Source organism: Haliotis rubra, unplaced genomic scaffold (assembly GCF_003918875.1).
Source record: "Haliotis rubra isolate DU_JTF1 unplaced genomic scaffold, ASM391887v1 Scf329, whole genome shotgun sequence".
NCBI classification, from domain to species: Eukaryota; Metazoa; Mollusca; class Gastropoda; order Lepetellida; family Haliotidae; genus Haliotis; species Haliotis rubra.
The window spans coordinates 91,046-117,127 of NW_025767001.1; the positions used below are offsets into that span (position 1 = coordinate 91,046).

Genomic DNA, 26,082 nt, shown 5'->3' on the forward strand with positions numbered 1-26,082 from the left:
GTCCCCCCCACCTGTATGTCTGCCTACCTGTACAAATCGGCCAACACAGCTTCCAGGTGTTCCAGCTGTTTGTAGAGTTCCTGCTTGTCTGTCCACACCCTCAACTCCTGTCCAAGCTCAGGAACAACAAGGAATGTCCGCCATCCACGCTTCTTCTTTGATTTGAGGATGTCACCATATATGTGATCACCAACATACAGAACATCACGTCCCTTGGCTCCAAGAAGCTGGGATAACACATCACAGGACCCTACAGGAAACATGTAGCAATCATAAAAAAAAAAAACATGATAGTACAGGGACTTATGAAAGTTGGAAAAATGGAATTCGTAACTTAGACAAGGACATTAAAGAGTCAACACAATTGCACTTTGATCTTAAGTGTCTCCAAAAACACCCTAACACAATAAGCCAATTCCCAAATATTAACAAACATTCTTGTGTCCATCTGATACAGATCAGTAATAATTATCAGGACAAAAGAACTTTTAACCACCATTTAAAGTACCCTTTTCTCACATGTCAGAATCATTATTATTATTGTAATCATAGTGATGGTTTCATTATTAAAACCCTGCATAAAGGGAATCATATGTCAAGTTGACCAGATATTTATCAAAACTACTTGGGGTGAGTGAGTTAAGTTTTATACTGCACTCAGCAACATTCCAGCTATATGGCGGCAGTCTGTTAATAATTGAGTCTTGACCAAACAATCCAGTGATCAACAGCATGAGCATCAATCTACACAACTGGGATATGATGACCAAGTGTCAACCAAGTCAGTGAGCCCGACCATCCGATCCTGTTAGTCGCCTCTTACGATAAGCAGGTAACTGAAGCTCATTTCTAACCTGGATCTTCACACCTCAAACTACTTGGGACTAAACCCTACCTAAGGAAGTACATACATAGGGCATAGTGCCTGTCACAGTATCATCAATATCCTACCTCCTGAGTATATGTGCCCGGGCTGTAAGGCCCCAACATGGTCGCCAAGCTTCAGGGACCCTGTCCTCTGCAAGCGAATTATTCTCCTTAACTCAAGTCATAGAATTATGGTAAACATGAAACAACGAAGCCAGTGAATACTGTTGACTGCTATGCTTTGAATACTTAACTCAATCCCAATAATATATTAAAAGAAACACCGCTGAGTTGATGACATTATTTTACCTTCACATGCATTAACAAAATGTCTTCACTAGTGTAAGCATCCCATTTAGGAGACACAAAGTCAGATTAACTAAGATACTGATTGGGTGAGTGAGTTCAGTTTTACACCACTTTTAGCAATATTCTAGTAATATCAAAGGGGGGGGACACCAGTCATGAGCTTCACACATTGTACCCATGTGTGGAATCAAACCCAGGTCTTCTGCATGACGAGTGAACGCTTTATCCACAAGGCTACCCCACTGCTCAGATACTGATTGGACAGAGCGTCTCATTATGAAACTGTGGCAATAAGCTAATAAAACAATATTTGGAAATTGCTAGGTATTAAACCTGGTAGATGAACATGGATACATCATTTGAGCTGGTGAAAACAGTGACATGTAACATTGACATACTCTATCCACTTGTCGGAGAGTTGTCCCATCTCCAAAGAACAGCGGCTTCTTGGCATCCACCACAACACAGTCAAAGAAGGTGGACCACTCCTGTACGGTACCATCCTACACAAACAGACAAGATCTGTTCAGACAAAACATTTTTGGGTGGCATTTTTACACCTATTAAGGATAAGATGCAGATATACTGAGGGAAACAAATAAGGGGACACATGAGAGATCAAGTGCTCCTATATTTTTCCAGGCTTCTTCGTAAACTTTGTATTGCACTGTGGGTGAAAGAAAATCTAAGAATAAACATAGGAACACTTTGATGAGGCAATGTTCCCTGGATTCTTTCCCTCAGTATATATGTGCTAAATAAATAAGTCAGCACCTGCATCATTAAAAGAAGTACCTTATCCTTAAACATGCCAAAGGTTATAATATGCTCAACCAAAATGCATTTAACAGATTCTGCTTCGATGAAAATAACAGCAATATCTCACATATTTTCAGAAGATATTATTTTAAAATACATTTTCATATCATTTTACATGTTGTAATTACCATGCTTACATATACTCGTTTCATGTAGCTGACCTAATTTTGCATACAATGTATCACACTTCTCCAAACATTCATTACACGCCAACAAGTTTGTACTGGCACCAACATATATCTTCATGTCAGGTATTTGCTAATGCTGGGAAAGGTAATGTACAATATAACCAATGACATCCCATCATAAAGTATAGAGGTAATTGGGTATGAGCTGCTGAGCTTTTAACCCCCAAGGAAGAATACAGGCCTTCCTACAGGTTATACTACACTAAATGAGAATCGCTTGCTCACTGAGCGAGAAGCGTATGTAAACAAATGAAGAGATAGAGACATGTGACAGCTGTGATTGGATGAAATAGTGTAAGATGTTTATGTTTTTTAAAAGCATATCCAACCAGCAATTAAAACTGACCACAATTTTAAGTATTCAGTGCTGTGATTTTCATCACCATGACTTATGCTTATTGTGTGTACAGATATTTTCCAGTAGGTGACATTTGGTGCGGATCTGGGGTTGATGTGTTCCGCTTCCTGTGCACGCAAAACAAGCCGGACAAGTTGGCCAGATAGTGTTCTTTTATGGTAGTTTAAAGGCCAGAGTGTACCCATGTGCACATGGAATGGCTGTTGATAGCCTGGATTATTTTTAAAAAAATATAAGGCTACTATAGAAGTCTATGGGAAAACATTTGGTGGTGTGTAACCTGTAGGGTTCGAGCACTTTTCAATAATTCATACTTTACATGATTTCCTGTGTTTATTTCACCATGGAAACATGTTAGCATTAATGTAGAGGCAAATTTAAAGGTACTGGGAGTAAAGATAGGGCTGTTTTGAGTGCAATAGATTGTTTTAGTGTCCAGAATATGAACGTTGCTTCGTTTTGTTGTCGAACAGTGGGAAGAGACCCTCACGGTGAGTCTTACCGTCAAGTAGTAGTTCCCTGGCTTCTAAATTTGTTGGAACTGATGAATTTGACAACAAATTAGGTTAAAATCACCACTGCCACAACAATGTGAGTGTCTAAGTTAATCTCCTGAGGGTCAATTTGAAGTCAAATGATAAGAATATCATGAAATATATTCACTGCTGACAGCAGAACATGTCACAAACCCTTGTTTTAAATGCAAACAGTGTAGCATATGATCAATTCTTTCTGCCTGTCCCCTTTTGAATATGCAACGACCTAATATTCTTTTCCTTTTTTAAAAATATACCCCTTTTTTCACCCATAGGACTGTCAAAATGAATTTCTGTTTTATTAACAACTGTCTCATTGCTGTTATAGATTTTATGATTTGACATTTAATGTAATCTCAACACTATTTTCAGCTTGTAGAATGCCTGTTGGTGAATGGGGAGGTGTATCTTCACAAATACAGCAGAAAAAGAAGCCTTCACATCCAATGTGGTATTTCGACAAACCGGCCGAAGTCTGTTGTTGGCAGTGTCTAATCAAGCATACTCCCTTTGCTTCGATATGCTTCACCGCCTTGTAGAAGTTGCAGTACTTGGACATGTAGGTACATACAGTACATTTAAGTGTCCCAGTCCAGTTAAGGCACCACAATGTCTCACTACCAAATTCCATCACTCGGTCATCCTCATACATTAGAAATTTCTGACAGTGTCCCCTTAATGCCTCAGTGTGTAGTATTTCAGCTTCCCAGACATGAAATAAGGGCTGTACATCAATCCCAGAAGCTGCTTAGATGTAAATAATAACAACTGACCCTTGTGGAATGTAATATTATGGGTCTGAATTCACATTTTATTGACATGAGAGTGTTGATATCTTAAAATTATCTCCCTGTTTACCCAAATACATTGTGTCTTTCTCTAACCCAGTAACCCATAAATTACTGCAGAGAAGCTCTGTTTTTAGCTGATATTGCCAAATACTGTTAATTTTAATTAAAAATATTCAGTTTAGGGCAGGGTAACCAATAAATTTCCAAAGTTATGTGGATTTTTTCACTTTGTTCCCTCTAAACTGGCTTATACATGAAATTGGCAAGTGTAACAGCCTCAAAACAATACACAGTCAATAGTTTTGAATTTCTGGAAGTATTTCAAAGTCTTAGCTTGATGAATCAATAGATTCAAGTGTAAGTTCTTATCATGCTGTGGTCTAAAAGTGATTTCATCTGTTGAAGGGGTCATTTGCCTTGATCGACTAACAAGTGACAGGGTACTGTGGTCAGTGTTTCAGACTGCTAGGCATAATCCAACCCCTCACTTATTACATTCTGGCAAAGTTCATCATCCAGCCTTACATATGTCAGGATGTTAAAGCTGCTTAATGTTAAACCTGTCCAATTTCTGGCCTGAATTCCATGATTTTTGTCGTTCAAAATATAGTTTGGATTGATATGATCAAGGCAGTCCCAGTCATGCATGGAATTAACCCATGGCCCCCTTTTTTGTGAAATAAGAGTAAACTCCCATGGTATATGTATGATTTAAAAACTTTCTCTATTAATGCAGAAGTGCATTTTGTATAGCTTTGGTGAAATAGACATGATATAACTCTTACAGCTCTGTCAGTGCAGCAAATCACTATATTCTTGTGCCATATAGATATGTTGGACAGGAAAAAGTATTGAAGCTTCATGCAGTTTTATATTTTTTCTGAGAAGTTACATGTATATACAGTACATAAGTCACAGATTTGCCTAGGGCAAATGTTTCTAAATTTCCTACAGGTTATACTACACTAAATGAGAATCGCTTGCTCACTGAGCGAGAAGCGTATGTAAACAAATGAAGAGATAGAGACATGTGACAGCTGTGATTGGATGAAATAGTGTAAGATGTTTATGTTTTTTAAAAGCATATCCAACCAGCAATTAAAACTGACCACAATTTTAAGTATTCAGTGCTGTGATTTTCATCACCATGACTTATGCTTATTGTGTGTACAGATATTTTCCAGTAGGTGACATTTGGTGCGGATCTGGGGTTGATGTGTTCCGCTTCCTGTGCACGCAAAACAAGCCGGACAAGTTGGCCAGATAGTGTTTTTATGGTAGTTTAAAGGCCAGAGTGTACCCATGTGCACATGGAATGGCTGTTGATAGCCTGGATTATTTTTAAAAAAATATAAGGCTACTATAGAAGTCTATGGGAAAACATTTGGTGGTGTGTAACCTCAGCAGGGAACTATTTCCCCAAAGTCGCATTATTATTAGCCCAACAAGGGAGCTAACTCTGCTTGTCTAATCATTGTATGGTAGTGACAATCAAAACTAACAGATTGTCTCATATACTCAGCTTTTCATGACCCATTTTGCAAAACTCAACGACTAATCAACAACTTACCTCAGATGGGTAGTCCAGCAGGTAGGTCATAATTTTCTGGAGATATAATAGCAAAGCTTAGCTTCTAATGTTCAATAGTAATCAAGCAATATTGGAAACAGTGATCTAATGAGTAAGTGAGTCAGTTTATTACTACACCGCTTTTAGCAATATTCCAGCAATATCACGGCAGGGGATACCAGAAATGGGCTTCACACATTGAACCAATGTGAGGAATCGAACCTGGGTCTTTGGTGTGAACAGCGAACGCTTTAACCACTAGGCTACCCCACCATCCCTGACCTGATGAGTGAGTGACATTGGTTGAACTTTGAACAGTATGTTAATGATATCTCAGTGTGTCAGCTTGATGCAGGAGGTAAGCCAAATGATGCAAGCTAAGGACAAGGATGGCCAAAAGAATGGAACAACTCACAGCTACCAAGACGAGGACTTGGTAGCTGCGGGTACTCAGGCTGTACCAAGATTTGAAACCTTGATTACTGGTCAGGTGAGGTGAAATGAGGTTTAACGGCGTACTTAAGAATATTTCGACGACGTGCATGCATGTGTATGTGTGACTGCTTGTACCAGCCCAGACTTAAGCTGGTTTTATAGTGCTACCTCACCGAGATACCATGCCGCAGTTAAGCATGAATACCCCACTCAGACACATTATACTGACTCTGAAAAAAAACAGTCCTTGTTTTACCCATTAATGCCGAGCGCAAGGCAGGGAACCAGAAGTACCATATTTTAACGTCTTTTGGTATGATGCAGTCGGGATTGAACCTGCGACCTTCTGCTCTCCAGGCAGTGGCTCTAACCACTACACCACGAAGGCGGTTCTTGATCACTGGTAAACCAGTGAACCATTAAACCTAGGCAATGCAACTCTGCACAGCAAATTCTACTATGACCAAGCATCTTGTAATTATGTTGGAATATATGTGAAATACCCATATCCCATGTATACCAGTAACTAAGCATAGCCAGTTAGTAGTTCATCTTAGGTTGATGTAACTTAGATCAAGTCATACTTATAATATTTGAAAAATGAGTTGACTTACATGAGTGTAAACATATTCGCTGTTCGTTATCAGCACCGTCTTGGCGCCATGCTTCCTCAATCTGTCAAAGGAGAAATACATGTTACTAGATATATCATGAAAGATGCAATCAAAACATATACAGAAAGGCTTCCTTTCAGAAACATGACATGCACTCAAACAATCTTATACCTCAGGTGACTAGTGAGTAAGCGAGTTTAGTTTTATACCCCTTTTAGCAATATTCCAGCAATGCCACGACAGCGGACACATGAATTCGACTTGGACTTCACACATTGTACCCATGTGGGAAATAGAACACAGGTTTCAGAGTGACCAGCGAATTGTTTAACCACTAGGCTCCCTCACCGCCAATATGGTGACAAACATTTAGATATTCTCTGTTGATCTGTTTCCCTTTCTAACAATGCCATGTAGAATGTGGGATACAAGGTAAACCAAATAACGAATGCCCTTACAAAATATCAATGTAAGATCAGGCTGCTGATCGACATAGTCATCTTTGCTTGGAATAACCTAAAATTGTCACAGTCATCTAATGGTGGTAGTAATTTTTCTACAACTAGTACTAAGATTCACCAACTAAAATGCACCATGTAACATGGCCTTTGATATGAATTAATGATGACAATGGCATGATACACACAAAGCTGTATCAAGATCCAAGACGATACAAAGGCATACTTTTTTGGAGTCAGGAGAGGATTTTATGCATCATTATGATTTTTACTTTAAACTTACAAGTCAAAGTTTTTAGTTAATTGCCTTTGTGTTATTGTTCCGACATCACAAGATATGTATAACTATAACATGGCTGCCCACATCAAGACTTGTACCCTTCCCTGTGACCTTTCATTGCATGTTTATCTCTGTACCTCTGTAGCAGCAGCGGAAGTCTCTCATCTCGGTGCACATACTTGTCCATCTCTTTCACTGTCTCATCCTTCAAGGAGCCCTACATGTGACACAACATGGCATATTCAGTTTGGTTCCAACATAAATCATGCCAGGTCAAAACAGTCAAGTGCACAAGACATTCATCAAAGAGCAACAGAAAACAACACAATCACCTCATATATTACAATGTCTTGAATAATGGTTCATAATGCAGAAAAAAAAGTATCCAAAAAATATAAAAATATGTAGGAACCATGAATTTCATAAAAAATCCAAAAGATATTCATGATCCAATACTTTAATTGTCCAGTATATCTTAGATTTTGCAACTTTAATTGTTGTGAGTTGGGACCTAAAACTGCACAGAACTTGTCCCAGCACTGCACACAACTTGTTACATGAATAGGTCGAGGAAGCAGCCAAGTAATGTTGGAACAATGTAGAATTTAACCAGGTTATATAAGACTTTCTATAGCATAGATCTGAAGACTGAAACTCACATTGTAATGAAGCCAGTCAACAGCTGAGCGGACATCTTGGAATATTGACTTGAATGACATGTACAATTCTCCACTCCTTACACCTTCCTTCTCTCTGAAACACAACCTCCAGATCATAAGCCATTCTGCCACCTGTTGTGGGTGGGTAAGTTGGGTTTAAGACCCTGAACAGTATTTTGGTTTAGTCAGAATTCCATGTATTAATTTAATGTAGGAAGAAAATACATAAGTGATGCAGCTTGAAGATTTCGACCACTTTGGAGAAAACAACAAGCATAGATATCATGCTGAGAAACCAAACCAGTACCTGTAGTAATCGGGTCTGATTAATGATGGTGGCTTATAGGGGCTTATCTTCTAAGACGTCATGCCACAGTTTTACAAGGATATCCCACTAAGCCACATTATACTGACTCAGAGATAGCCTGTCCTTGTTTCATTTCATTAATGCCGAGCACTAGGCAGGGAGACATCAAGTACCATTTTTTAATGTCTTTTGTTACGGCCAGGACTGGGGATTGAATGAACTCTTTCTGCTGTCCATATGGGCTCATAATCCAAGCAAAGTCATGATTCAAGCCCATAATCACCAAGGTCTCGATCCAGGAAGCGTTCGGAACGTTAAGAGCTGTCGTAACTCTATAGTTTATCATAGGCTTACGAATGTCGTAGCTCTACAAACGTTTCGTGGATCAGGACCCAGATTCTGGAATGACTGAAAGAAACAACTCCACAGAGCACACTGTGACTAATAAACTCATGTTGGCACCTTCACAAATGACACATAATAAAAAAGGGTTAACACTACTTACTTTGTGTAGTGCTTACATGATGAGAAGTAACGTATTATGCAGGCTAACATGTAGGTTTCTGGAACAAACAAACACCAGGTCAATGATGACACACATGGGCCTGCATGCAAGGAGCTCTCTTCACACCATGGCTAATCTAATTCCTATAATGAGGTACACATTAAAACAGCTGTAGCACTAGTTCTACTATGTGCAGTAGCCTCATGATTAATCTGTTTCACAGTACTTATGCTGAGTAGTGAGAGCACCTTTAAACAATCAGTCAATTATGCACAGCATCTGTTTAACATATAGCCGGTATACATCGGGACAAATTGTTTGACAAGTCAGCTGTAAGCTGATCACTCGGAATGCTGATGTGTAATGTCATTATACTCATGATGCAGGTTTGTTTTGCTGTTTTTCTCTTCTGGGGCATGTTGAGTGATGTGCCCAAATATTAAGACAATCGCTTACTGTCACTCAAACATTTTGTCTGCGTAGATAACACAAGACTCTTTTAAATAAACTAGGTTTTCAAATCCAGTCTTCAAAAAATTTAAACTTGTCAAATAAACTTGTATTTATTCATTTTTTAAATTCTGCTGAACAGAAATAAGTCAACTGCTTTAAAAAAAGTGGTAAAAAGTTATCTTAAAACTCCTTCCCTACATATTTGGCCAACCTATTTTGAGGAAATTAATATGAAATATGAAATGTTTCCATAACTTAGTGCTTTGTCTTCTCTTATGGTCCTCCTAACCCAAACACTGATGGATTCACTGTCATACTGTGCATGTATCCAGGTGACCGATATCGCTGGGTCACTCTGGGTCACTCGACTGAAAGTAGGTCATGTATTATGCCACAGGCAAGTCTGTTGAATTCAGGCCAAACATGTCTGTCAAGTGGACAAACCATAGCTGTAGATATTCTTGGCCACCATATCACTAATGGGTTAGGTCAGTGACCTTCTTGTACCGTGATCCACTGACCCGCTTCACCATTTATCCACTATGTTAAATTATATGAAAGATAATACTGCCGGACCCCTTTCGGACCACAGGGTCTGGATCTATTTTGAGGGTATTCGGGACTCAGCAATACGGTACTTGGGATGCAAAAGTAATCGTCCTTGGTACATTGAATGTTTATGCAAATTAATTCTGTATGTATCATAGTGTTTTGGGTTTTTATATTTCTTACTTAATTTAACTTTGAAGTTTACCCTAGTCTGAATGCTCTTAACATTGTTGAAGTTTGTTGTCAGTAGTTTCCGAGACAATGAGACAAGTACCGGTATATAATTAGAGGGATTTTTTTAGGGGTTGGGGATGGTTGAGAGCACTTGTCACCCTTAAAAATACTTTCATATGATAATATCTTTAAGAACATATAGTCGAATAATGGTACACACTAAATTCATCTGAATTACAGTGTTACAACAACTACACTCGCCTAACGTCCATTTCAATATTTACCTGGGACATTAAACAGTGTATTGAGCACAAACAGTCTCCTCTCATCCAGAGCCAAGAACTTATTTGGATAAAGCTCTGCCACCTCATTGCTGGAAACACAATCAGGTCAAATGGTGAATGTGTTATGTAACTATAGATAAGACACTGTATATCATCAACATAAATATGATAATGATATCAAATCCATGATTACATCTGAATAAATTATATATCACATAGCCACTGTATGATAGTGTTGGGAATTGTTTAAAATCTCAGAATTGATGTTTGGTTCATTACAACCTATTTATCATGAAAATAATTGGTTAGCGTCATTTATTAAATTCTCCTCGTTATGTTTGTTAATGCACACACAAAAATAGAAAGAAAACATGTAGTCCTTTGGGGGTCTTTTTTCAAATTGCACAAAATGCATTTACAAATTTCACATCTTTAAAGGAATATGAATTTCCTCTGGAGTCTTTAAGATAAATTGAGTCATGACAAGGAACGAGCTTGTAGTGCTTATGAAATGTAACAGACAAAACCAACCTTGTGAAATATATTGTTATTGGAAACAAGTGTTCCAATATTGTTTGTGTTCGATTATGAGAAAACATGATCGATTGCTTGGTCGTTTAGTCTTTGCGACCAATCTTCGATTATTTCAACTAATCGGACCACCACTACTGTATGAGAGTCAAATTTCACTAAATCTCTCATGCAGTCCTTGGAAGGCTGAGTATTACTACGTGAATGAGTTTTAGGATGCAACTATTACACAAATGAGTTTTTATGACGCTGAGCTTTACGAAGCAACGGAGTTTATGACTGACATGCACATTTATTAAAAAACTGACATCTCTGTTTCTGGGAATTGCAAAACATAGCATTCTGCACACTGTGTACATTAAAATCTGTTACACAGGTCTACGCAGTATGCATGATGACCATCAAAAGCATGATAAGCACAAAATATCTTGAATTCACTTCTGAAACAATGATCCTGTATTGTGGTGGTACCAACAAGTGTTGCATAAATCATGTATACTTCTGTTGTTTCCAGATGTTTGGACACAGGAATGCATAACAGGTGAAATCTAAGAACCTATCACATTGTTTGTATTAACAAACCTATATACTTACGGCTTAAGGAAATCGAAACCATGCACACAGACAAGAATATTTCCATAGGCATCCACTTTGAGCAGGTTACCATACCACTTGTCAAACCACAGACCTCTGTAATAAATACGACGATGGGTCAGGAACAGGACACTGAAGTACCGGACACTGCTGTCTATTATGTGTAGTTACAGAAGAATGAGATCATATAACTGCATTCAGAACTTTCATAGGTGTCACTCCATGAGATGATCTTAAAGTGTTCTTTTTACGGAACACAACTGCACTAGGGCAGACAAGATCTACATGTCTCAATATGTACCGGACAATCTACTGTTGTCAACACACACATGCCTCGCTTAAACTACCAGTGAATGAAACTAACTATTCCTCTATATGCTCGTTCAATAAAATTCCCATTTTCACTGATTATCGATAAATGAAAATACATCATGCATGAGCAGATTTAAGAACTGAAATCACTTTTTTTTTAAATACTTTGAATTAGTGTATCCAAAGTTGCCCAAAAATTAGAATTCATTTACACTAAGATTAGAATGATTAATTTACATAAAATGTCAAACTACATTTAATGATGATGATCTTTGCTTGTCAATTACAGCAAGCTATTGTCCCTACGAGAGAGTGTAGCACACAGCAAACTCTACAATAATATAAAGAAAACCTCAAGTGAGAGTGCAGACCACGCTAACATACACGCCGGCCGGTGTCTAGCTGGGCCGGCTACTGGCTGAACCGGCTATAGGGCTGGGCAGTCCGTGCCAGCCCAATGTCATCGCCTGTGCCACGGTGAGCCTCTTACCCCCTAGCAGACAAACAAGTCATACAGGGCACATTATCAGTGTTAGTAGCTGCAGCCAGAGGTTAGACTCTCTCCATCAGTAAAACCTTCAAGTCAGACAAACCTAGGTAATCCAACTCATCTGACTTCAAGGTTTTTGGCCTTGATGGAATTGCTTGCTTAAAAAAATACAATGTCATCAATATTGAAACAATGTTTATCATGGAAGATGAGACTATGAAAGGCAATTTACCAAGTCTGCATCATTGAATCAGCATCTGAAGTTACATGATATGAAGAAATAGCAGAGATACACTGTAAATATTGTTCACCATAGAATTGTGTGCCAAAATGTTTTCTGTAAACATAATAATTCTTTTAAAAAACATTGAAATGTTACAAGTGGACCCAAACAGATATAAAAAGTTTTCTCTGTCAACATGATTCATTCTTTCAAAAAACATTGAAATGTTTGGTTGTAAGTGGACCCAGAAAAACTTCATGAGAAGAAATATTAGAAAGTGTTTGGGTTTTTAGGTCTTTTTTGTTTTGTTTTTTTCATTCCAGAAGCTGTTGAGTTAAAATGGAAACATAACACTTTACAGACAACATGTAGTTTACAGCATACAATGACATTTCATTGTACATTCTAACATCCAGCATGATACAATATTAAGAATATACAACAGAAAGTCGCTTTAGGCAATAAACCACTGGCTCTTATCCATAGAGATGTATGTTTTGCTAAAAAATGCCAAGACATAAAATTCTTACGAACTTGTGCTCAACTGGTTTACAATTCTTCACCATTGTGAAATTTTATAATTTGACTCATTCTTCGGTTTGTCTTTTTTTGTTCACAGAGGCTATCTTGTCATTTTTCAATTGGTACAAATATCATAAATGTTATCACATCAGGTAGTACACAATCACAATACAGTTAAGCCCAAAACAATACTTCTTTACCATTAAGGCATGAAGGCATTTTTCTGTTCTTTGTCACAGGGACCATCTTGTCCATTAAAAGTTCTAAATATCAACAAGAGTCATCAGAAGATGACATATCCCCCCGGCCCCCACATCTTTGAAAGAACAAATCATCTGACAGTTACTTAAAGTCCAGCTTGATTTTAGACTAAGTGCAAATCGTTTCCATGGAAATCATGAAAAAAATAAATGACAAAAATCTGCAAATAGCAAAAGGCACCACTTTGGGATCTGCCTCACATATCTGCCAAGTTTTGCTGAAAGATATTAAGAAGTTTTCGCGTTGTGCTCCAGAAACAAAACCCATCCCTTCCTTTTTGAGACTAAGTTTGAATCATTTCCATGGAAACCGAGAAAATAATAAATCACAAATATCTGCAAATAGCAAAAGGCACCACTTCAAGATCTGCCTCACATATCTGCCAAGTTTTGCTGAAAGATATAGAGAGGTTTTTGAGTTGTGCTCCGGAAACGAAGCCCACCCTCACTTTTGGGATTAAGTCCGAATCGTTTCCATGGAAACGGGAAAAATAAAATGCCAAAATCTGCAAATAGCAAAAGGCACAACTTTAGGATCTGTTTGATATATCTACCAAGTTTTGCTGAAAAATATTATACGGTTTTTGAGTTGTGCTCCGGAAACGAAAGCAATCCTTACTTTTTGAGACTAAGTCCAAAATGTTTCCATGGAAACCAAGAAAAATAAAAATGCCAAAAATCTGCAAATAGCAAAAGGCACCACTTAAGGTTCTGTTTCATTCATCTACCAAGTTTTGTTGAAAAATATTGAATGGTTCTTGAGTTATGCTCGGAAGCGAAGCCCACCCCTCACTTTTGGGACTAAGTCCGAATCGTTTCCATGGAAACCGGGAAAAATAAAAATGCCAAAATCTGCAAATAGCAAAGGCACCAAGTCTTGTTAAGGTTCTGTTTGATATATCTACCAAGTCTTGTTGAAAAATACTGAACGGTTCTTGAGTTATGCTCGGAGTTATGCTCGGAAGCGAAGCCCACCCTCACTTTTGGGACTAAGTCCCGAATCGTTTCCATGGAAACTGGGAAAAATAAAATGCCAAAATCTGCAAATAGCAAAAGGCACAACTTTAGGATCTGTTTGATATATCTACCAAGTTTTGTTGAAAAATATTGAATGGTTCTTGAGTTATGCTCCGGAAACGAAAGCAATCCTTACTTTTTGAGACTAAGTTCAAAATGTTTTTATGGAAACTGGGAAAAATAAAAATGCCAAAAATCTGCAAATAGCAAAAGGCACCACTTAAGGTTCTGTTTCATAGATCTACCAAGTTTTGTTGAAAAATATTGAACGGTTCTTGAGTTATGCTCCGGAAACGAAGCCCACCTCTCACTTTTGGGACTAAGTCCGAATCGTTTCCATGGAAACCGGGAAAAATAAAAATGCCAAAAATCTGTGAATAGCAAAAGGCACCACTCTAGGATCTGTTTGATATATCTACCAAGTTTTGTTGAAAAATACTGAACGGTTCTTGAGTCATGCTCCGGAAACGAAGCCCACCCTTCTTTAAGACTAAGTCCAAAATGTTTCCATGGAAACCGAGAAAAATAAAAATGACAATAATCTGTAAATAGCAAAAGGCACCACCTTAGGTTATGTTTGACATATTTACCAATTTTGGTTGAAAAATATCGAACGGTCTTTGAGTTATGCCCCGGAAACAAAATGATTACGGACGGACGGACGGACGGACAGACGGACGAGGCGACGACTATATCCCACCGCATTACATGCCGGTGGGATAAAAAGGTTTTCACAATGGGTAACACATGAAAATAAGCAGCTTAACTTGTCATGGACCAGTTAAGCCAAAAAGAATGCAATGCTGTTAGCTTGAATGGCATGAGGAGAATTAAAACCTGTATATCAAAAAGTTCAAAGATTCATAATAACTTCCAAATTGCTGCCAGTACAATATGTAATGTTGAAAACTAACGTCTTCTACATGGATGATGTATTTTCTCAGGTTCTCAGCCATTAAGCTATTGATGCTACTTGATCTTGGGCAAAAAATTCACTGGCTTTTCTGAACGTGCATATTGTGCAAATAGAACTGACACAACTACAGATCATTATGCAAAATTATTGAGGAATTCTACAACTAACATAGCATTTAATCCAAGAAATCAGTCAAATTTGCTGAACCCAGCAGCAGAACCAGCAGATTCTCATGATATTTCAGATATCTATCAGACACTTTATCGGTTATTCTAAGATACTTCAGTGAAAGATCAAAGGCACCAACAGTACTTTATCAGACGAAAATGTGCACTTTGTGTACTACGTCACAATGTATTGGTGTCACTGCACCATTCTAGTCTGCCCCCTCGTAGTCGAACACTTTTGCATTACATCACAATGTCATGATGCATGCCAGTTGTCATCGCCTCGTACATCCTCCTACAGTAAACTACTCCGTTGCATCCCGTTTCTTGGTTTCCAGTTGCTTCACGCAGATAACATCACTGGTGAATTCCTTATGTTTATGTTTTCCAACGGTTAAAATGCCTCAATTCGACTAACAAGTTTACAGCGATACGATAATGTTCGCAATGTTTACATTCCCACAATGCAATAGTAGAATGTCGCTTGACCACTCAGCTTCATCTGGATGTACTGATCTAAACTTACGTTGGTAGTAGAAATGTGACGTTCACATTGCCCCATATGGTTTACATTAATCACAGAAGTAAATTAGAATAATTTAGAGAAGATATTTAATCCGAATGTAAACCGTCATCAAACTGTTTATCATTTGTTTTTTCTGGTAACATTCATCTTAACGTAAACGGCAGACACATCAATAGAACAGTGCGCCAGTTAGCCCTGTGCAAGGATTCTTAATTTAGGTCACTGACACAGTCCTTTTTTTTTTTGCCTCACATTAATCATAATTATCCTTAGAGAGTATTAAATTTGACATCTTAGAAAAGAAATACAGTTCCAACTACCACCATCTATAGTGTAACAAAGCACACTTTCGCCCTGAACTATAATAACATTAAATCACTTGGACGCAAGCGTCCTCATGCTTTAACTGTAATAGTTCAGGGTGAAAGTGTGCTTTATTAAACTATACATGGTGGTAGAGCGAACTTTATTTCTTAAATACATGGTGGTAGAGCGAACTGTATTTCTTAATAATAGTGTCCCTTGAAACATGTTACTAGTAAATGAACTGACTACACAATAAAACGTTATTACAAACTGATAACTGGATAAGCACAAGTTCTCGTGATAACATAGATATGAGCTAACGTAATGATCAATGATAATGGGGAGGATGATAAAATAGCAAAACATCATGTTCCACTCAAATGGCGAAAAACTGTGATAAAATTACATTCCTAATGAAAACATTCACGAAAATTTTCTTAACAGATGAATTCAAGCATACATTTTATCTTCCAACTCACCTGACAGGAAACGAGGGGTCATACTCAAACACGCCAATTTCCTTAGGATAGCCAATGGTCAACAGTCTCTGCTTCAAGAGGTTAAAGCTCATCGTTTCATACTGAGGTGACTTGTACACTGAAACAGATCATCACAATAACGTGCATAATTAATTCCTTAACCTCCAATATTTATGCTTTATTGCTCACGAAATGATAATGTCATTAGATATTTTAAGCAAGTGAGTCAGGGCTTACAGTGCTTTCAGCAATACTCCAGCAATATCACAGCTGGGGAAACCAGAAAAAAGCTTCACACATTGTACCCATGAGGGGAATCAAACTTGGGCATTTTGCATGCTAGGCAATGCTTTAAACAACACTAGGCTCCGGTCCGCCCTGATATTTTGAGTGGGTGAGTTCGGTTTTACGCCTCTTGTAGCAATATTCCAGCAATATCATGGAGGCAGATACCAGAAATGGGGCTTCACACATTGTACCCATGTGGGGAATCGAACCCAGGGCTTCGGTGTGACGACAACCGCTTAAACCACTAGGCTACCCCACCACCTGATATTTTGAAGTACCATGGATTAATTCTGTTATTCAATGGAAGCCTATTCTCTCCCCAACATCAAAGCTCAATGTTTCTAAATATACAGCATTCACGTACTGACTGAAGCTTGCACATGGATGGCCGAGTGAGATAAGTATCAACAAATCAGTGTACAGAGTTCTGTCCCTTAGCAGTATTAAGAGTTCTGTCCCTTAGGCATACCACATCATGGATTTGAATGACAGTTTGGTCAGGATTGTTTCTTGGCTTGTCAGCATCATATCCAAGTTCATGGGGTTCTCCAAAGTGGTAAACTCCCAATGATCTAACTGAAATTCTGTTCAAAGTGATGTAAACACACTCACACACACTGATGTTAAGTCAGAATAAAAGCAACAGATATACACATGCATCTTTGATCTGTTTTCTTATGATTATATGTCAAGTCCTCACCTGCAAGTGTATAGTCCATGTCAAAGCCAAAGAACTTGATCTTTTCCAGATGAAGGCTTCGGTTGACAAAGACTCTGAAACAGATATTGTTCATCCATAACCAAATGAATACATTTGTGACACAAAGCACTGCAGCATGAATATATCTTTGCACAAATGTTAATCAGCTAGCCAACAGGACAGAGCTAATGGAATCACACTTGGCCTGCCATTGCCACATAATCTAGGAACAGTGCCAGTATTTTATCAGGATCCTAAACAGTGTTCACAAATGGTGTTTCAAAGTAACAGGACATTGGCCTGTAAGTTTAAGATGTCAGTCTGACCCATTGAAAATTCACAGGACTCATAGAATAAAATTAAACACATATTTCAGATTTAACATTTCTTATAATTGGCATTGAAATTATTAACAAACATAAGAAAAATTAAGATAAAATAAACAGCAAACAAGTGTCACATGTCACATATAATAACTTCAGTCAAAGTCATTGTGAAATATACAGTCGGACACTGGGGCCGGTGGGTTGTAGACTTCTATCTGACCGTTGGCGAATCTGCCAGATTTGCCAGAGGGTCAGACACTATTTGCGAACACTGATCCTAAAGAAGATTATTGCAAAGTACCAGTATATGTTTCTTACAAAACAGAAAGCACCGGAGGTCCATGATCTATAGACTTCAGATAACACCATTCACAGTTTTACCCAGACCATGTAGACATTGTACATGGGATCATCTAGCTAACCTCAGAGGACAAACAAATAAATATCATAAATATCATAAATTTGAATGTAACATTTCTTAAATCATGCAATGAAAAAAGACTACAGTGATGAAAAAACATTGTTTGGGCCATTCTACCTGTGAAAGGAATCAAAATGTAAATCCATGATCACTGCCTAATGTCTCAAAGTAAAAATGTGTATGAGCTGAACAAATATCCAGACATCCAGTTTTACTAAAACTAATAAAAGATCATAAGATCACAAAAGGAATTACAGCCTGTACTTAACACAAGTCATGTCCCAAGTACAGCTAACCAGGAAGGCCTTAGTGTGGGTGATTGCACCAATTGCCTTGTAATTACTCACTTGTTATAGTAAGTATTTGCACTGGTAGTCCTGTATTATATGACCTATCAGAGTTTTTCAGTTGTATATAGTAAATGTATGGTGCTTGCTGTTGAATATTTCCTTTACAATCTTGAAGTATTTTACACAATCAACTATCAATGCAATCAAAGCATGAGCACCACTTTACATATGATAATAAAGATTATTATGTGATTGTAGTTTGCTAATGCATGTCAACTTAAACACATCTTCCCTACAACTTTCAATACTTACAAATTCAATTACCATGCTTATCATTTCAGGTACATGTCTTTCCACAGAAGTGTTACTTTATAATATAATAAAAACATTGTGCTTTATTCCACCTCACCTAGAACCGTTCATCATGTTCATGGTAGTAAATCTTTAAAACTGTCACCCAATTACTCTACTTTAACTAGAAATCTTAACCTGAAGCAATGGGGGAGGGGGGAGAATATAAGGCAGTGACGGCGGAAAGGTTCTTAATCCTGTTATTCACCATATGAAGGGTGACATGCCCTGAGAAGTTCAAATGCTTATATCAAGCTTCAAAAGCCCCTCAACAGTCGTAGAGTTAACATACATTTCTCCAACTAGCCCTATGTGTTCCACGGAACGTTGTGGACAGGATGAAATACAAAATGAGATCAAGGAAAGTGAACTTGTTGCTTGCACAGCAGGGTCACCGGTGGTGTGAGTGACTGTAGTTTCGGGGTTCAAAGAGATGTAAAGATGTAGAGTACTCACAACTGTACACTTGAGTGGGTGAGTGAGTGAGTATGGTTTTACACCACTTTTAGCACTATTCCACCAGAAATGGGCTTCACACACTGTACCAATGTGAGGAATCAAACTCAGGCCTTCGGCGTGACAAGCAAACGCTTTAACCACTAGGCTACCCCACCACCCCACTGTACACTTGAACAACCCTTAGTTACATGCTAGGTTGACACATGTCATTGGTTCCCAATTGCGCAGATCGATGCTCATGCTGTTAATCACTGGATTGTCCGCCGCAATATAGCTGGAATATTGCTGAGTGCAGCGTAAAACTAAACTCACTCACTCACTCACTAGTTACATGCTACATGTGGCATACGCTTGCCCCCTCAGGTTCAAGGGCAGATTAGGTGGGACCTTTACCAACGCATTAATCTATCCAGCATAGATTTCCTGACAGATGAATCTTCACAGGTAAATCTGAGTAAACAGAGACTATGTAGTGTAGATGCTTCAGGACTATGAATGTCAGCAATGTAGAAACTATAGCAAGGATTAGTCATGAGATTAAAAACAATTTGTTATGAACAAATTTAAACTATCGAAGATGGCAATGATCCAAAGTTTCCTCAACACATCACACTTGGCAAGGATAAGTTTGTTATGCACAAAATTCCATTCATAACATCAGCAACCTGTGTCAAACGTTTTACAGTATACTAGTCCTATGTCATAAGCTTCTTATCAGTTGAAGTTAGTGTTATCATCTGGACTATTATTAGTGAGTTTCAGTGAGTGAGTGAGTTTCAGTGAGTGAGTGAGTGAGTGAGAGAAAACGGTATAAAAGCTATACCGAAACGTCGCTACTGTGAAAATAAAGAAGTTATCCATTAAGTTTTGTCATGTGTATAATTTTACTAAACTCAACCTTCGAACTACTGACTGATCTCATAGTGGTACTATATATTGTGAGGGAATTAAAGCATGTTGAAAATGAAACATTACAAACACTGACCATGTTTTACAGAAGGTTTCTATGAGACAAAGGCGTGCTTGATGTCATGTCCACAGTTCAACCTGGTCTAAAAAATCATGTCACATTCTGTGCTTAACATGATATTAATAAATTTAACCACCTACACAGCCCATTTGATGAATGCACTTTACCATCATGTCCGAAGAAAAGGTTTTATTTTTATTTTTTTCTATTATTAAGGCTTTACCCATTTGACGAAGAGGGTGGTTAAGAACTATTTCATCAGCATCAATCACATTATAAATCAAATTTAAACATAGTGCACTTGTAATATTTACCATGCAGAAGGTGGCTATGCAAAGGCAATCACAAATATCTGTTGAAAGTTGAAACAGCCATAAAATCACATCGCGCAAGGCTTCACCGCATAAAAATGTGGTACAATTTCTTGCATTTAGTTGTTCAAGGCGTCGACGTCCTTCATAAATGAGTAAGAAAGCTTTACTTATGCACTGGGGTTAGAAGTGATGAAAAAACGTCGAGAATATGACAGGCTATTTTGCAACAATGATCAATAATCGACATGTGTTTTCAAGTGCAAGTATTGTCTTGAGAAAACTCATGGTGATGTCCATGCTACAAGGTACTATCTCCTCTCACCTGTGATGAGGCTCTCTCCTGTATCTCCGAGGGCAGGGTTCACTGTTGTTATGGACACCATTGGTGCTGGCACCGTTTGCTATGGCAGGAGCTGCCATGTTGTACAGTCAGGGGTGGAAGCTCAGGCTATGTACAAATCTTGGGTATTCAAATAATCGACACTGTGAGGTGGACTTGTAACTCTGAATTTGTTCAGTCTTTCTGAAGAAAAAAAAAAAAAACAAATGAATTCTTATATTTTACTAATATGAAGCTTCGGACCATCCTTCGGACTCAGACTAAGATACAAACTCTTTATTTCGTAGATGATGGCCTGTGAGGCCTATAGCACAATTTCATAAATAAATCAAACATTGTGGTTTGTTATACAAGCGCAAAGTTTGCATTACGGACACTAAACATTTTAGATACATAAATTGCTAGATTTTTAAAAATAGTAGCTTCATGGCTGGACAGTAATTGAATGAATTTTTGTTTAGATGGATACTTATGGTAATATAGTAGTATATACCTATCTCTTGGATGTGTGTATAATGGGCATATTATTAAGGTATGGTATTCGTCTTGCATTGATTATCGTATTCAAAACGGACCATCTATATGATGCAATATTTAATTCCAAGCGGAACAATGGAATTTTGCAAGAATGCCACGCAATTTAGATGATTTGATTTGGTTTAAATATGGCTCCATTTGGAGGGACTAATCAGTCACATATTAACTTTTTTCTTGTTGAAGTTCTTGTGCAATGTTTTACAATAACCATGACAACAGTGAAAGAGATACAAACAAGATCGTGAGAAGGTAGATTAAAGAAGTTAAATGAATCACGATATGTTTAATGTATTTAACTTATCAACACTGAAACCATGGTAGCAAGTACAGAACACATTAATTCATTTTCTTGTTAAATTTAAAACTGCAGTAACAACCTCTATCAGCATGATCAATTGTCTGTTTAAAAACACTTAACGTCAAACTGAGGAGGACTATTAGCCCTTCACACTGAACAGTACTGGTACCAGCTATTTTGGTAAGAATTCGTTTAGTACAATAAATGGCTTCTAAATAATAAATACCAAAATCAGTTACTTGGATTCAGGCAGATTAGCTGAACTAAACCATGTACACCTGTCTCTTAATCATTTAATTAACTCTACCAAGTAACAAGGGCAAACTACAGCTTGGGCATGATAGTAAGGCCAATCTTTAATCATATGAATTAGACAGTAATTTTAAAGGTGGGATTTCTTCATCAGTAAGGGTCTACCTCCTTAACAGAGTGACAAAAGCGAAATTAATCAGGATTTACCTAGATCTGCCAAACGGCTGATTCCAAGGCCTTCAGCAAATGTCAGTAATAACCTGTATTCACTGTATTTCAAAGATAACTGGAACAATAAACAGGAACAGGTTTGGGAGTTTAGTTTTCATGGCATAATGCAATCTCAAAATACAATGTTAAAATGCCCCTGAACATGCTGAATATAAGAATATAATAAGGTTGAAAATATTCATAATTTTGAACAATATAACAATGTTTTCCCAAAATTAGTGAATCCTTCAGGACATAGCTCTGGATAAATATAAATGTTAGCAAATTTGTTTAAGTTCAGTTTTATCAAGTAACACAATCAGGTTATGTGCTACACAGTAGCCTGTTTCATGAGTATTGTCAATATAATATTTGAACCCAAAGGTCTCCCAAATTAAAACTTTTAACATTAGACTTATGACAAGGACCCCTAGACTTTCATGCCTGATTCTAAAAACTGCATCTAAAACATTACTAAACTAACATGCCAGACTTCTCACATCACAAGCAGTCATGGCTTATGCTAATGAACACTAAACACTGCCAAATCCATGTACAGCCCAGGCACTGAAGCTTTCACCAACATTCACACAGTGGTAGAAACAGGTGTGACTCACCCCATCATTCCTATAGCTCATGGTAGCTATATTCAAATAATGAGGTTGTAATGAAGAAAACAAATGCCAACATTCAGAACAGATTCTTACACAATGACAAGCTTCAGTATTTGAGATTGGCATCTTACCGAATGACAGTAAGCTCTGGAGAAGAATGGCTTACCTGCCGTTGTATGAGGAGCCTGTATACACTGATGAAACTAAAGCACACTGACACACAGGTGAGCACTGTACATCTGTGTTTACAACTACTTCCTCAAGTATATAACTGGGACATACATACATGAGTGAGAGGAACAGACCCACGAAGCAGCCACTTGCTGCCAGGCTAAGGTAACCCGATATCCGCGTGGAACATTCAGTGATCATGTGATCTCCAGATATATAGCCCATGTAGACAGAACACTTACTCTTCATCCTTGTACTTGGCCACATTCACCCGCATGTTCAGACCATGATTTGTTTGTCCCTGCACTACATGCCCCCAAATGAAATTAATCCCGACAGCAGTCTGCAGATGTAACCACTAGACCAGAAACTAACAATAGCTATTATTACCATCAAGCATCATAGCCTATGTAATATTGAAAATACTGATAACTGTGTTTAGGCATTGTGACTCAAACAGTTTTAAGAGTTATGTTTGGGATTGAAGACAGAAAGTTGTTTAGCATACTGTTAAATCTAAACTTCCAAAAGACATTTCATCAAGAATACAAACCAGCATGTAATATATCCACCTCAGTATTAACTAACAGCATAACAAATGAATGCTGATAAACATGATGAAGGTAACTGAAATATAGATAGAGCCAGATACACATCTCTCTTCAAGATGATATGACACTTCCCAAAATGATGCATAATGCATAATGTTTCTATCAGACATAAACATCTCCAATACCAGTATGAAATATGATTAAAGACATTCTCACCAAGCCCTAAAGTTTTGATAATTCTAATTCAGTAAAACTTTGTAAATCAGTAAGCCTAAAAAGCTTAATAATAAGACACGGTCAATTTAATAACAAAATCTACTGAAAGCAATGTTATACGCAGGGTTTAAGATCGGTTTATTGTTAAGGAGACTGACTAACATTAAAATGTCCTAAAATACAATTAGCATCAAATATAATTGAAATAAAAGTTGAAAAAATTGTGCAAATGTCTTATTGCCATTTGACTCTGACAAAACTACTATTTATAGCAAGTACAGCAAATTCAGACAAGTATATTCAAAGCGTTTTTGTACTGACAGTAATAACAGTGAATTCCAAGATCATGATGATTATTAATACAGTGAAACCTGCCAACACCGGCACCTGTCTAATCAGGCACACTGTCAAAACCGGGCATAAAATTTTGGTCCCACCATTTCACAACCGTATTATGATCATTAAAACATGGTCTAATCCGGCACCTGTCTATTCCATATTCCGGCACGATTTTGCGGTCCCAACAAGCAATTTTAACTGTAATGAACACTGTCTAAACCGGCATGGGTATGAGCAGTCCAATCAAGGACCCATAATCCAATACACTAATTAATCCTCTTGGCGCGCTACATAATCAGGAAGTAGCGATTGCGTGGTGGATCAAAGGCTCTAAGCCGGCATGGGTATGAGCAGTCCCTTAATCCAATACATTGTTGCACAATTACAAAAGATCAAAGGCATTGTAGAGATAAAGAGATTGACGAGTGTAAATGGCAGCCATGTTGGAAAATGATCGTCACTGTCTAATCCGGCACCCTGTCGAAACCGGCATTTTATTTCGGTCCCGTGGGGTGCCGGTTTAGACAGGTTTCACTGCACATGTATTTTCATCTTTGGGCATTGATGCTAAGACAAATAATTGGGATAGCATGGGATGCATAATGCACTATGTATAGCAGTCATTACAGCTTATTAGTTTATTTGCATTAACTCATGCATGCTATGCTCTGAGCACATTTGATTATTCTAATTGTATGTATGAATGTATGAGAGACCATAATGAATTGTGTAAGCAATTATCTGGTAGTTTTCAACTCAATTTGGAACTAAACACATCACTATTTCAAATATCTAAGACCATTACTGTTGTAGTGTTGTTATCATGGTTATACCCTTCAGCTGTGGGGATCGTGTCTACTGCTGTAGTACTGTTATTCCCCACAGCTGCAGGGATTGTGTCTACAGATGTAGTACTGTCATGCCCTACAGCTGCAGGGATCGTGTCTACTGTTGTAGTAGTTATACCCTACAGCTGCAGGGATTGTGTCTACTGTTGTAGTACTGTTATACCCTACAGCTGCAGGGATTGTGTCAACAGATGTAGTACTATTAAGCTCTACAGCTGCAGGGATTGTATCTACTGCTGTAGTACCTGCTGTAGTACTGTTATTCCCTCTGGCTGCAGGGATTGTGTCTACTGCTGTACTACTGTTATTCCCTCTGGCTGCAGGGATTGTGTCTACTGCTGTACTACTGTTATTCCCTCTCTGGCTGCAGGGATTGTATCTACTGCTGTACTACTGTTATTCCCTACGGCTGCAGGGATTGTATCTACTGCTGTACTACTGTTATTCCCTACGACTGCAGGGATTGTATCTACTGCTGTAGTACTGTCAAGCCCTACAGCTGCAGGGATTGTGTCAACAGATGTTGTACTATTAAGCCCTACAGCTGCAGGGATTGTATCTACTGCTGTACTACCGTTATTCCCTACGGCTGCAGGGTTTGTATCTACTGCTGTAGTACTGGTATGCCCTACAGCTGCAGGGATTGTGTCTACTGCTGTAGTACTGTTATTCACTACAGCTGCAGGGATCGTGTCTATACTGTCACAGTTCTATTATCGTCATTATGCCCTTCAGCTGCAGGGAACATGTCTAAGGCTACAACAAGACAAATACGATATGTTGAACAAATCTATAGTAACAGGGAGAGAATGCAATTTTTCAAAGGTTGCCAGAGAGCCACACACAGATTACTTTGATTACAGTGCCTTGAAAAAATAAGCATGGCCATAACTTTTCATGATCAAATTAAACTTCAAACATCGAGAGAGAGAGCGAGAGAGAGAGAGAGAGAGAGCGCTATCTAAGTATCTTTTCTGACTAAATCTCCGAATAGATGTTCAATGGAATCAAACGTTTCTCCGAATAGATGTTCAAGGAAATCAAACGTTTACCTTGCCTGGTAGCACAGAAGTAAATAGAGCTGCACT

The 26,082-nt window shown here is 38.0% G+C and overlaps 1 protein-coding gene across 1 annotated transcript in view; it reads right to left on the reverse strand.

Annotated features, from left to right (window-relative positions):
* LOC124284075 (cytosolic purine 5'-nucleotidase-like) overlaps positions 1–23,356 on the reverse strand; it is a 37,032-nt gene extending 13,676 nt beyond the window's left edge. The window contains 14 exon segments of the mRNA XM_046720131.1: positions 28–250; positions 952–1,018; positions 1,575–1,679; positions 5,439–5,474; positions 6,488–6,548; positions 7,363–7,442; positions 7,885–7,978; positions 8,697–8,754; positions 10,157–10,245; positions 11,282–11,377; positions 16,500–16,617; positions 17,488–17,561; positions 20,941–21,141; positions 23,283–23,356. Of these exon segments, the coding sequence (XP_046576087.1) occupies positions 28–250; positions 952–1,018; positions 1,575–1,679; positions 5,439–5,474; positions 6,488–6,548; positions 7,363–7,442; positions 7,885–7,978; positions 8,697–8,754; positions 10,157–10,245; positions 11,282–11,377; positions 16,500–16,617; positions 17,488–17,561; positions 20,941–21,038 (1,199 nt within the window). The 5' untranslated portion in view covers positions 21,039–21,141; positions 23,283–23,356.
* Between the last annotated feature and the right edge of the window lie 2,726 nt (positions 23,357–26,082).